Consider the following 13689-nt stretch of genomic DNA (forward strand, 5'->3'; position numbering starts at 1 on the left):
AATCTGCTTTATAGTATCTTGAAATATATGTCAAGGTGTTGGGGAAAAGAATTGAAGCTTCATGTTTTCTTTATGAGAAAAAGAAAAAGCCCACAAAAGACCAAAATGTTTCTGTGCAGGTTATATCTCATGAGTGGAGAATTGATCTGAATTTGGAATTGGTGGAGGTAAAGGTATTAGTTGTAATCTGGTACAGTCCCCCATAATTTTGAATTGCTGTCCTCCAAAGCAATGGTACCTCATATTCTGTAGTCTTGCTGTCTGCAAATTCCCATGAGTTCCCATCTTCTACATTCCAATCTGAACTTACCTCCCTATACAGTGTCTTCATTCTTCTTTGCCAGTAAAAAAAACACCCAAAAAACCTGCAAAACAAACAAAAAAAAAACACACAAGGAAAAAGCAGACCCAATGAAAAGTTTGAATCCAATTTTTCTTGGAAACTTGTGTATTTTCTTACCGTGTTCTGTATAAAACATGTCCCTAGACAGGGCCTTTCTCCAATCTGTAGTCTCTGTGGGACACCACCACTTTTCAGTGCCATTTCGGCCCAGCTTTAATTTTGGCAGTAGGATGTAGTTAGACACAACAGCTGGCATTTCTGCAGTATTTGGTATTTTGAAAAACCACCTTGGCAGTATTTTTTTTCTTTTCAACACATCAATGGAAATGTCCAAAATAGAGAAAATGGGTTAATTTGAAGAAGGATCTCCAAATGTTGATTTTCCTTTGCATATGCTCAACAGTTTCTTTTTAGGAGACAAATGCAGGAGGCCATGCCCTCTCACTTCTGCATTCCAGCAGGCTCCCTTTGCATGCCTTGTCTTTAAACAGATCCTTCTTTTTGTGATCACAGATTGGAAGCAAATCATGTGCCTGTCTACCTTTTTTGGGGTAGAATCTTTCTTGGGAAGAGCTGACCGTGCAAATACCTAATTACAGCACAAAGTGTTTTTTCAGGCTGATGGAATATGCTTCAGTCTGTCTGGCTTTGGGGGTTTTTTGGTAGTCGGATTTGTATCCTGTAGAAAGAGCTGTGATACCTGTGTATGCTTTGCCCTATGGATAATTCAAATCAAGATCTGATTTAAAGCCTGCAGCACTTAACACCAGTTGACAGAATAATTATGTGATTGGTGCAGGGAGGAACTAGCATCTGTATTAAAGGGAGAGAGGAGCCTGTGTTAGAAATTAGATGAGCAAGTCCTGCCTCTGTCACCAGTGATCTTCTGTGACCTTGTGGTAAAGCTTTTGACTGTCCAATTGACATGTAGGTCTTGAAAGGGTGGTATTGTTTCACAGAAAAGGAGCTGTTGTCTAAAAAAGTCCCCAAAGCCTTCTAAGATTTATCTTATTAAACTTTTTGGTGCTTTCAGCTCTGGCATAAATTAGCAGGTGGTATTTCTAATGCCAATTTTAAAATGTATCTTCTGAAGTATTTTAAGCACTGACTTTTTTTTTTTTTTGGAAATATCTAGAAATAGCAGTATGAAAGCAAAAGCTTGAAGTGTTTTTACTTTCTGAAAGTACCAGAGTTGATGAGTTTTTAAACACACCAAATCTTAATGAAAAAATCCAATTCTTGCTAAGCTCTGCTATTGGTCTCTGAGGCTATCACTGTTAGTAATGGCTTAGGAGAACAATGTCACTGAACTGAATTCCTCTTTAATACGCCACAATTGAAAGGATGATAAGAAGACTTTCACATTTCAGAAAGCTTTTCGATTGTAGTAACTTTAATAACTTTAAATTAAGTTATGGCTTTACATTAAAATGTATAAAATTATGAAGTCCCCACATCACAAAGTAGTGAAAAAATGATTAGAATGACTTTGTTGTGCTGATGAATTGAGCACAAGATGAGCACTGGCCTATTGCTAAAAAGGTGAACCCTATTAAAATGATTTTTAATAAGCTTTTAAAGTGCTTTCCATTTTGCTATTTGCATAATTAAAAGGGAGGGAAAACTACTCAGACTAGGTAAAGAAAGAAAACCCTTTGGGCCTCATACCACTTTCTCCAGTTTAGTTTCATTTGCAAAGTTAAAACTTGCAGGTACAGCTGTCATAAATTTGAAGTTAGAGGGCTGGAAGGTTGTATTGCCTTCAGAGAGGGCAAACACCACTGCTTTTCTTATTTTGGATGAGTTTTTAACCTGGCTTTCTGTCCTTGTTTTGTACATGCAGAGTATTTCTGTTCTCTAAGCTGTGTTCCTGAGAGTGTGTGTTTAGCCAGAGCAACCAACATGATGGATGTACGAGTTGCTCATTTTACATCTCTGTTACAGTGCCAGGGTCTTGTGCCCTCACACCAAGCTGTTTACAAATGTATCATCAGGATATTTTCCAGCAAACCAGCAGCATAGCAGGTCAAATGCTGTTAGTGAAATGAAACTCCAAAGTGCATTTGGAAGAACACTGATTACCGGACTAAATAATCCAGAACAAATGGCCAGAAGTCTAACAAACAAAAATGAGTAATAAAACCAAGCGTGGTGGAATATTTTGGCAGTTAACTAGTTTTTTATTTCCTAGATAATCATACAAACCTAGTAGCTATTAAACAGTGATTTGCATGCCAGGGACAATGTTGCTATCAGTAGGAAATCACATTATTAATATGTATAAAATTTGGACCTGTGAAGGTATCCTGAGCTTGCCAGTCTCTCCTAAGAATTTTTTTTTTTCAAGAGCACATCAAAAAAGTTCTGTAAATAGACAAAAATTGTATCTGCTGCTGGAAATGGATTTTAATACAAAAGATATGGAAACAGCTCTCCTCCTGTCCAGTGAGTGCTGGCAGAGGAGATCCTTTCATCCAGCCTTGCTCCTACTCCAGCTGCTTGCAGTGGCCTCCTGGGCTGCAATGAAGTCCATGCTGAATTCTGGATCTGTAAGGAACTTTTCATAATTTCTGTCACTTGATGTGCTCCTGCCACTCTCCCAACTTGCTGCGACTCTCATCCTCTCCTTGTAACATCTGGAGTTTGGGAAGCATCTTTCCATACATTGCAAGGATCAATCTTCTTTTTCTCCTGTCACTTTTTTCCACTTTGCTGTGCATTGCAGCCGACAGGACGGAGCAGCCTTTCCCTGTAGTGCCCTGCCACAACTCTGTGATCAATGCTTGTGATGTGAGCACTTCTGCCCACAGCCACTGTTTCCTCACTACAGGGAACACTCCCAGCCAGCATCTTTGGGCAGAGCAGCCTGCATTTCAATGAAGCAACAGCTTCTTTGTGTCAAGGGCACAGCAGCTCTGGGCAGTATTAACATACCAGCATTGCAAACAGGGTAAATGCAGATCTGGGTTTTATAAGATGGTTAATTTGTTCAGAGGTGGTTGTTGAAGAGCACATAATGTCAAGCCATATGGCAGGAAACCTTCGTACAAAATTAATTCCATCATTATCTGTTAGTGTCTGCTTGTTGCCATTTTCCCAAGGATTTTTTTTTGTGTTCAAAGAATCTGTGATATTCATTCAACTCTGGAGCACAGATGTGGAAGTGTTCCTGCTGTTCCTTGTGTGTCACATAAGTGTATGCTTAGAGCAGAGGGATTTTTTACTTTGCCATTAGAGCTATCATGCCAAAACAATGAGTAATGGCTTTAAAGAAAAGGCATGACAGTCAATTATCTGGCCATACATACCAAGGTGAATGCAGTAGGTCTTTTGATGTGTCCACTGAGATATTTTGGTACCTTTCAGCCTTTAGTAGTCATAAACTAGAATTATTGCAGTAACTTTTCAGCACAGTGCTAAAATGCTAACAGAATGCTATGTTTTACATTTAATTTTCTACCATATTCATCCTTCAGGAATTACTGTTTTGGGACTTTTTGTAAAGAACCCTCCTTTGAGAACTAATTATGAGAAATGTTTCTCTGTTTCTCACTTTAAATTACCTCTTAGTCTATTGCAGTTCATCTTGAAGGCATTTTTGTAATCAGTTTTTTTCATGAACATTAATACAACCTGTGGCAGATCTGAATGAAATAGAAAGTTTCACCATTTCTGCCAAGAGAATAGTTTTTGTCTCGGCTGCTTTTTTTTGGTTTTCTTTTTTTGTTTGTTTGTTTTTCTTCTTTATGTAATATTGAAACAGCTGGTTTCTTTAAAAGATAGCAGATTGTTATAGTTTGGAGGAATTATTCTTGAGAAATGAGTGAATAATTAGGATAGTTTCCTGAACAAACCACTTCCATGACCCCAAAGCTGCTGCATTCAAATAACTAAATGTTGCGTTCTTCAGAGGAGGATGTGCTTCTCTGGCTTGCAAATATATTTCCCATGGAATCCAAGAGCAGTGAATGATTTGGAGGTTATCTCTTTCTGTGCTCAGTCTGTAGTACAGAAAAGGAGTTTATCCCTGTGCTCCAGATGAGATTTCCCTTACAGGGTTTGGGTGACACTGGATGCATTTGTAATATCTATCTGATCAAACCTTTTGCCTAGTGTTTAGTTCAAAAGTTCAAAAGTTATATTTATAAGTCACACATACCTGGAAAGTTGCATCCAAATGAACCCACATATAATGGAAGGTTTTTCAGGTTTGTGAAAACTAACTGTGTTAATGTACATCCCCCAATTTCTCTAGGTACAAATGTGACTGCAATTTGCACAGTGGTTGGTGAATATTAACTTATGGGAAGGAAAGGAAGTGTCTCCCATGTGCTTTTCATTAGTAAGGCCTAAAAACAAACAAACAAAAAAAAAAAACAGAAAGGAAATTTTGAGGGCAACTCAATGAAAAGATGCTGGTAGGTTCTGACATAATATGGAATTCATGCAAATCTTTCTGCAGATAGCCATCATCAAAACAAACCCCAATCAATGCAAGGATTGTGGAAGCTTTATGAGGGAAAGATTTTTAAAGTCCTTTTGTGTCCATATGTGGTGAATATCCTGCAGCATGGATCTGAGCTTTGCACCTGCTATGTTTGCTAATGCCACACAATAGTATTAGCATGTCATGATTGCATGACTGCAGAATAAACTAGGAAGCATCATGCAACCACAGAATAAAAGAGTTGCCAAGCTGGGCCTAAGAAGGAAGTGGAAAATACTTTTTTTCTGCTTTTTTTGAGCTTAATACAGACATTTCAGTAGACTGTTTTATAAATGCTGATGGTTATTGAAAGGACTGTTCACATCCCATGGAAATATTTCTGGGGTTTTTTGCTGTTCATTTAATTTTTCAAAGTGGTTGTAATAAATTTGATCAAGTAAACCTTATGACATCTTATATTTCATTCCACAGAAATACCTCAGGAGCTTTTTCTCTGCAATGCTGAAATCTCCATCATCTCCCCTGAACATTGATAAAGTGGGGCTAACGTTGTCAAAGTACACCATCTGTGAATTCTCACCCTTCTTCAGGAAAGGCGTTTTTGACTACAGCAGCCATGGGACCAGCTAAATTTTGGGCCAGGATCCTTATGCTGGAAGAGTATAGTTGGAGTGGTGCCTGCACTTTTGTGCAAGAGGAGTGAGGGAAAGAAAAAAACATGTGTCTCCTCCGTACCTGGAAAGATGCATCCAAACAACTGGAGACAGCCACGCCCCCACGCTAAGCTGTGTCCTTTACCAGCTCCCAAGTCAGTGCCTGCATTCTCCTGGCATGGGGCATACAGACATTTTTGTGTAAGTTGCTCTGTTAATACTGTACAAAGATTCTGACTCTTGTAATGAGTTTGGATCCCCTTCTTGGCAGCAGCGCTTCCTTCCCATTTGCTCGGATAATTCGTTCTGGCCGTTGGAGAGCATCTCATGTTTACCATGGCAGTGTGTCGTGCTGACAGAGGGTTTCCGAGCGGCCTTTTGGTTTCTGTCCAAGCTGTTCCTTAAAGAACAGCTCCTCTTTTGTTTCTTTATAGCATAGTGTCATGTTTAAGGTAATGATCATGCTCCACTGTTGTTTCATTTTCTTTCCTTCTAGATGCACTGAGTATTGACTGTATAATTGTATAGTTTTTCTCAGAAGAATTAAAGGGCCTGGGTAACTTGAATGCTTACAAAAATATATGCAACAGGAAGAATATAATTTAAACCCTGTCAGAGTCCTCCACACTTAGTTGTTTGGAGGCTGAACAAATCATTCACCATTATTAAAGAAGCAAAGGAAGCAATAGTTACTGAATAATATGGTCAGCATCTTTTCAGATTTCATAATCATTCAGACTGTAAACAGAAACTCTGCACTGTACAGAGCTCATAGCTATGCATAAAGCTGATGCAAAGTGCTATATTTTGTTTCTTAAATAGCTTCTTCACAATAGTTGTAAAACCTGAGGTTTATTTGCATCAGTTAAAATTTACAGGATTTAAATAATAGTACTTTGAAATGACTCAGGATTTATTCAGACTTGCACATATATATATACAGGTAGAACTAATTTTATATTGCTGCAGATTCAAAACTATGTATACACTGTGACTGGAATTGAGTTGTGTATATGTTAATGTATAATTGGTTGTATAAAAATCAGAATTGAATTACTTCCAGTTATTAAAATGCATAATGAAAGGTAAGTTTTGTGTGCCATTTGTTCAGAGTGTGAAGCATTTTTTCTGAGTTGACATCAACTGACCACTGGTAGGTTGTGTTAATCAAACTATTTCACGTCATTGAAAATTATTATTAAAACCTGAAGTAACAACACTGGTGGCTTTTTTATTTCATGACCTAAATTATAGGAACAGCAGTGTTTTACATTTCATATGATGATACATCAATGGTCCTGAGGGAACTGGCCAAGGAAGTGTCTAAGGCACAATTCATCATATTTAAGAAATGATGGTGCCCTGGGAAAGCTCCCCCTGACTGGAGAAGGGGAAACATGACCCTCATTTTTAAAAAGGGAAAAGAGGAAGCCCACAGGCCAGTCAGTCTTACATCAGTGCCTGGCAAGGTTATGGAGCAGGTCCTTTTGGAAACTGTGCTAAGGCTCATGGTAAATGATGAGGTATTTGGTGACTGCCAATATGGCTTCACTAAAGACAAATGATGCCTGACAAATTTGGTGGCCTGGGAAGACCTTCTAGAACCCCTTCCCATACCTACAGGGAGCCTGCAGGAAGGCTGGAGAGAGACAAGGGCATGCAGGAATAGTGGGAATGGTCTTAAGCTGGTTTTATTAGATATTGGGAAGAAATTCTTCACTATAAGGGTGGTGAGGCACAGGCACAAGTTGAACAGAGAAGCTCTGGGCAGCCCGTTCACTGGAGGTGTTCAAGGCCAGGCTGGATGGGGCTGTGACAAACCTGATGAGAAACACCAGGAAGGTGTGGCTGCCTGTGGCAGGGGCACTGGAACTAGAGGACTTTTAAAGGTCCTTTCCAAACCAGGCCCTTCTGTGATTCAATGCTGATGTATAAAGATAACTGGGTTCCATTACTAAGCATAGCCTGCCACAATAAGCATCTTTAATTAAAATTTTAAAAGAAAAAGAAAAAAATCGAATGGATGATTTAAATTTTGAGAGTATTTTTATAATTTTAGTTCATTTCAGGGAAAACAAAAGTTAGGGTAAAATTTCTAGGCCCTACTATTAGCAGGGTAGGATTGTAAGGTAAGTACTGACTTAGGTATCTTAATACCATTGATTGGGAAGCTAAGCATTCCAATCAAACCTGCTGATTCCTAAACTGTTTTTTTTTTTCACTGGGTCCTGGATGCTCCTGGACTCCTTCATGCACTGGAGCATTAACTGCCTGTGCTTGGTCACTGACAGAGACCCAATCTCGTGATCCCTGCTCTGCCCAGTGCCTTTATTACACTTTCCAGGCTCTCCCAGGGCCCTCTGTGCACATTTCGTCCTCCTGACCACAAGGCTGTGTCTTCCCTTCCTCCTTCATTCTGCCATTTGGCTTTGCTTGTGCTTCCCAGATCAGGAAGTGGAGGTAGGGTGCTTGCTGGGTTCCTGTGGTGAGCTGAATAACTGGAGTTTGGTGTTGCAGCAGGATAATGGAAGACTGGTAAGTGCATGTGGTTATCTTGCTCTGATGCCCATATGAGTGCTTCAGAGGCAGAAATCAGGGATGATCAATAAATGACTCTGAATCTCACTTCAAAGCCAGTGACTGTTCTGTTTCTCCTTCTCCCTTGGCCTATTCCCCTTCCTACCTCATTGCAACGAGGTATGATAAAAAAATAATTAATGCCTCAGAGTCTTCAGAAAAATGATTTTGTGTAACTGTAGAACATTATTTCTTGTGTGCCACTTCTATGAAAGGACCGAGCGGGCCAAAAAATGGTAAACTGCTTTATCTGCTGCAGTGATAAACCCATTTCCTGCAGTTGTCTTTCCTAAAAAATTGCCAGTGTGCCAAGCAGAACTCCATTGCACCACATGGTGAATGCTGGTTATGAAAAGGCAAAAGCAAACAGGACACCTAGAGGTATTTTGTGTCACTTTGGATTTGGAGAACCTGTTTAAGAAAAACTCAATGTGATAAAGAGTTAAGTCAAGTGAAAAATTTGAATATTAATTTTTTTTCACTTGAATTTAAAAGAAGACTTTCACTGGATTCCTGCCAGCAGTACAGATTGATTCAGGACCAGATGCTCCAGTGGTGTAAACTTGCCCATAAGATGGTTAATTTATGTTGTCTAGTTTATCTGACCTGCAGTGTTAAATGTGTACATTGCAAATAACAAAGGTCTATTAATCACTCTATTCACAATGTCATCAAGTTAAAAGCTACAGAGCTGTGAATGTAAGCATGAGATTAGAGCCACAACCCCCAGCTACCAGTTTTTCCCACCTTCTTACCTATTTTCACTGGTGTCCAGAGTTGATTCAATGATGGCAAGCTCAGGCTAAGCTAGGAGGCATCTTTGAATAATTACACCAGTAAAAAATACGATGGCTGTTTATAACCTACAGTCTTTAAACTCAGACTTCACGAGAAGTTTTCAATAGAAGCTGAAATGCATATAGCTAGCCATTTTAAAGATGTTCCAATTGCATTTTTCTGTAGATATCCTCAAGCTCTAAAATTGTCCATTAATTTTATTTTCAACATACTGGCACTTTCAACAACATTGTGAAAGTTATTTTCAGGCCTGGTATGGGTGGTGGTTTTTTTCCAAGTGCCTAAGTAATTGAGAGATGTCCTTAAGTAAAACCTAACTTATGTATCACTCCTAGATATATTTCAGGCAAAATGTGTGTTTAAGTACTTCACTATAATGGGGCTATCACACTTACCCATGCAACTGAAATCATGCCTCCATTAAAGTCACCAAGCCACTTGGCTCATATCCTTGCTGAGCCTACAGCAGTTTTTCATCAATAGGATTGCACCAAAAAAGGCTAATAAAACACACTGGAGATGGTGCTTGGCTTTTTTAAAATGTTTTTTCTCCCTGCATAACGTGATTAAATAAAAAAAAAAAAAATTTGAGGAAAGCCTTGTTACTGATCTTGACCCTGCTCTCCTTTAACTGGAAGTGCTTTTCCTCTGAATATGCTGCTGCTTATAGGCAAGAGGTTGAGCAGCCCTCAAAGCCCTGCTGATAAATGATTCCTGGCAATCTCCTCGCTCCTGGAGGTGGGAATAAGAAATAGGTTTGTATTAGACTGTGATAAAGCTTGAAATTTTATATGCTTCCAGCTCGCCAAAGCCCCAAAATTGGAAAAAATAAATTATTTTTAACTTACAAGTTTCTTATGTCCGTCCATGGGTTTATTTTCTCAGTGTTTCATTAGATTCTGGGAAAAAAAATATGATTGATAAAAAATTTTCTGGTTTCCATCCTCATAATGGGAAATAGAAGATATTCCTTTGCAGGACAGGCTTCTTGAGCAGTTAAGGTCTATGCAGTTGTACAGGCCCTGAACCAGTTAAAGGCCTAAAGTCTGATAAAGACTGTATTTTTTTAGCAAAGCTGTAAAGTGAATTTTTTTTAATATACTGGGTCCTGCCACTTTTTAAAATTGTTGTTTTATTCTTTTAAGAGAGTGCTTTGTCATTATTGGTGGCAGACCAGAATGCTGCTGTAGATGTACCTTTTTATTCCTAATACAATGAAAACAAAGTTGATTAGGAATGAAAATACCATAAAATACAATCAGTTAAGGTTGGAAAAGGCCTCTAGAATCACCAAGTCCAACCATTACCCCAGTGCTGCTGTGTCACCAATAAACCATGTCCTCAAGTGCCACATCCACGCATTATTTGAACATTTCAAAGGCTGGTTATTCCACCATTTCTCTGGGCATCCTGTCCCAATGCCAAACTACCCTTTCACCAAAGAAATATTTCTTAATATCTAATCTAGACCTCCCCTGTTGCAATTTGAGAAAGAAAGAGGTTGGGAAAATAAACAGTGACCTGAAAATGAATTTTGTGGGAAACAGGTAAACTTCCTTATGCCACCTGTCTAGTGCATTTAGATCCATAAAAGAGCTCATCCAACTGGCTGAAAATACCTGATCAGAAACAATACTGTTCTTTTGTCTTTTTGAGGTTGAGTTTTGGAAGGACTGTGTTGGGAAGCCATGTTAAGGGTGAACATGAATGTTTGACAAAATGGAGGCAGGATTTTGGACTAGAAGCTTTAGTCTCATGTTTGCAGTGTGTAACAAGTCTTAGAAGCAAAAATGCAAGTGGCAGCATGGGAAACCCTGTATCTTTTTTCTTCTTTACGACTTTGTTTTCTTTATAAATACTGACAATTTTCTCTGAAGTCATGCTGACATTGGAGCGTGTAGCACAGCTTTTGCTCTCACACAGAGTTTTGGCAGTACTTTGGTGGTTGCTTTTTGAAACTGGTCTCAGAAAAAGAAATAGGTCTGAGAAAAAAGCTTACAGACTCTTTCCAAGTCCTCCTTTTGCTAGCTTTTTCTGTCTTCTCATGACAGTTTTGTCTGGGTGGCTTGTTCTCGTTCTTTGTAAGTTTTCAATTACTTCCTGTCTGTAGTCTTATTTTACAGATGGTTTATAAGAATGTGCTGGGAAGAGCTGAAGAGAAAGCAAATCCTTTATGATATGACAAATGATAGTTATCATCTTCTGATAACTTGTCCTGAACTCCTGTTTTTCTGTTTCCTTAAAGGCACGAATCAGAGGTCATCAACTGAAACCACATTTTAGTTGTGTTCTGCAAAAATTGGCGTCCTTGATTTTTGATATTGGGAATTACAACAGAAATCAGAATCTCAAAAATGAGCAGGTGAAAATTGTTAATGGTGTTGTCATTGTTCTCCCTGGGAAACCAGTGTGTTTTCAGGACTTCTGCATCATGGTTGTTTTTTTTCCCAAATGTGAATACCTTGGAGATGTATGGGTGGCAAATTACTCCTTTCCATGGTGCAGAGTAGCATGCTGATAATAGGTGCAAAATGAATCTACTGATAATGAGAGCTTCAAGAATTGTTCTGTGGAAACTAATGATGTGTGCATCAAATCACTTGTTTTTCTCATTGAGTTCAACAAGAGATAAAGCAATGCTCTACTGCTGAAAAAACAAGCCTTGGCACATTTTCATCCATAACCACCTCCAATTCTCTTTCTTTTAGCAGCTGAGCAACAGGAGAAGAGTGCTGGACAATGCAGAGGTAGCAGAGCCCTGTGAAAGATTAGCATAAGAGAATGTGAACAATTAAATACATATCTCTGTCCTGTGTTCAGATCTGTCCTGTTCTGAGCTTGGGAGTGTTCATTAATGCAGTGTGGGTAAAAGAACATGCCAGTTCTGGGAAGCAAGTGCTTCCAGGAGGTACAGCAGACACCCTCTGGGCTCCAACACAGAAAGGCTGCTGAGCAATGTGTAAAATCAGAACCTTGGACGAGCTTCCAAGCTGCCTGAGCCTATTGATTCTGGCACCTGCTTGCATAAGCAGGTGCTCAGGTTTATGTGCACAGATGAAGTTACCTCTTAACATCTTAATTATATGCCAGAGTCTGGCTGTATCTATTGTGTGAGTAGTTCTTGGTGTTGGTAGGAAAGGCAATGGAGAATGGAAGTATGCAAAAAAAGTTGCAAGAAAATAAAAGAAAAACAACCCCAGACCAAACAAGCAAAATAAAACCAAGTGATTGCTTGAAAAACAAAGGTATCACAAACTTCTTAATCTGATATTATTTACTGAGTGGACACAGAATTGCTCAAATTTGTCAAGTCTATCAGCAAATTGATAGCATCTCTCAGCACAGCTCATTTCATACGCAAGGGGATTTCACTACCCCTGCTCTTTTGTAGTGGTGCAGTGGGGTTTTAGGGGACTGGCACTCTTGCTGGGTGTATTGGCAACATGTATTTCATTCTGTGTGAATTGAATCAAGGGTGGAATTTAAAAGTCCTATTGAGTAATCTGGCCTTTAAAAGCGTGATGAGATTTTACAAGGCAAATTTTGGCCTGTTTATTAGCACTCATGTCACTGGAGTGGACTGGGCAGGCTGGAGTGGACTGGGCAGGCTGGAGTGGACTGGGCAGGCTGCAGGAGGGCTCTTGGGTGTAGCCAGGCTCCCCTGCATGTCCCCTAGCAGCCAGTCTGGCCATGTGGCTGTGCACACGTGGGACCAGCTCAGGTGCAGGGCTGGGTAAGGGCACATCTCTGTTCCAGAGGGCCATGCCAGGACACAGGAGCAGTGAAAGGCTCCAAGGCATCCCCCTGCCCACGCTCCCAGTGCGGGAGCTGTTGGCAGATGGTTTGCATGTTTGAGAAATCTAAGGCAGGATTTCTGCAGCCACGTGGGGTACCCCAGAGAGCCCCTCCTTGCCAGCCATTAGCTCAGGTAACACAAACAAGGCCAGGAAAAGCAGAAAAACAAACTTCCCTTCTGACTCCGTTGCCAAATGCTCCCTCACTGCATGGCATGGAAAGAAGAGTCCCGGCCAGATGGTGAGAAGGACCCCAAGGGTGCAGGCAGCCCTGGGACAAGTGCTGCCCACCTCTTCTCCCAGCTCTGCACTGGCATTTGCCTCTTTTCCTGCACTGCTCCAATATGGACTGGGAACACAGCATCATTTTCTGCCTACACAGATCACGCATTAATTTGAAAAGCAAACTCAGGATGTGATTTAGCACAAGGAGATGGAAAGTGGAGAGGCTGTGGCAGTGAGTTTGGATTTGCAGAGGATGGCAAATCTTTGGGCATCCAGGTGTTAGGAGGAGTGGACTCAAAAAAGATTTATATGTATTGTCTCTTGCTCAGTGAAACATAGATTACAAGTAATTCTAGGGTCTGTAAAGGCTGCTGACTGGCTGTCTTACCTCGTGTTGTTTTCCTCTTACTCTTGCCTGGTTTTGCTTCTTCACAAATGCCTTGACAAGACATTGCAGCAATTTTCCCAACAGATATGATAGCCCATCTCTGGAGGCTTTAGAAGATATTTGCTCAAAGAGGGAGCATTCACTGTGCCACCCATTCTGTTAAAGTACGAAATGAGGATATCAGTTATTGCATCTTACTACACAAATTACAATTTATGTAATTGTAAGTCTGTCTCTACTGAACAACCATTTTTATGGTGGACCTCAGTATTTACATAAAAATTGCAGTACACAAGGTAAATTGTGTATTCTAACCTACAATTTTTGACAAGAATTTACACATGCACAATAACTTATTTTTTCTTCTTAAGCAACAGGAATCATGAGTAATGTGCAGAAACATTCATAACCACAGTCTTGCATGAAAGCTCCATTTTTCCCTCAGTAACCTGCTGTAATTACAG

At 39.8% G+C, this 13689-nt stretch overlaps 1 protein-coding gene across 2 annotated transcripts in view; it reads left to right on the plus strand.

Moving 5' to 3' along the window:
• The window catches only part of KIF16B (kinesin family member 16B), a 140865-nt gene extending 134203 nt beyond the window's left edge, over nt 1–6662 (plus strand). For both annotated transcript variants that reach the window (XM_038130731.1, XM_038130732.1), the window contains one exon: nt 5262–6662. In XM_038130731.1, coding sequence (XP_037986659.1) covers nt 5262–5420 — 159 coding nt within the window. In that variant the 3' untranslated portion in view covers nt 5421–6662. The remainder of the gene's footprint in view (nt 1–5261) is intronic.
• Nucleotides 6663–13689: the final 7027 nt, after the last annotated feature.

Source organism: Motacilla alba, chromosome 3 (assembly GCF_015832195.1).
Source record: "Motacilla alba alba isolate MOTALB_02 chromosome 3, Motacilla_alba_V1.0_pri, whole genome shotgun sequence".
NCBI classification, from domain to species: Eukaryota; Metazoa; Chordata; class Aves; order Passeriformes; family Motacillidae; genus Motacilla; species Motacilla alba.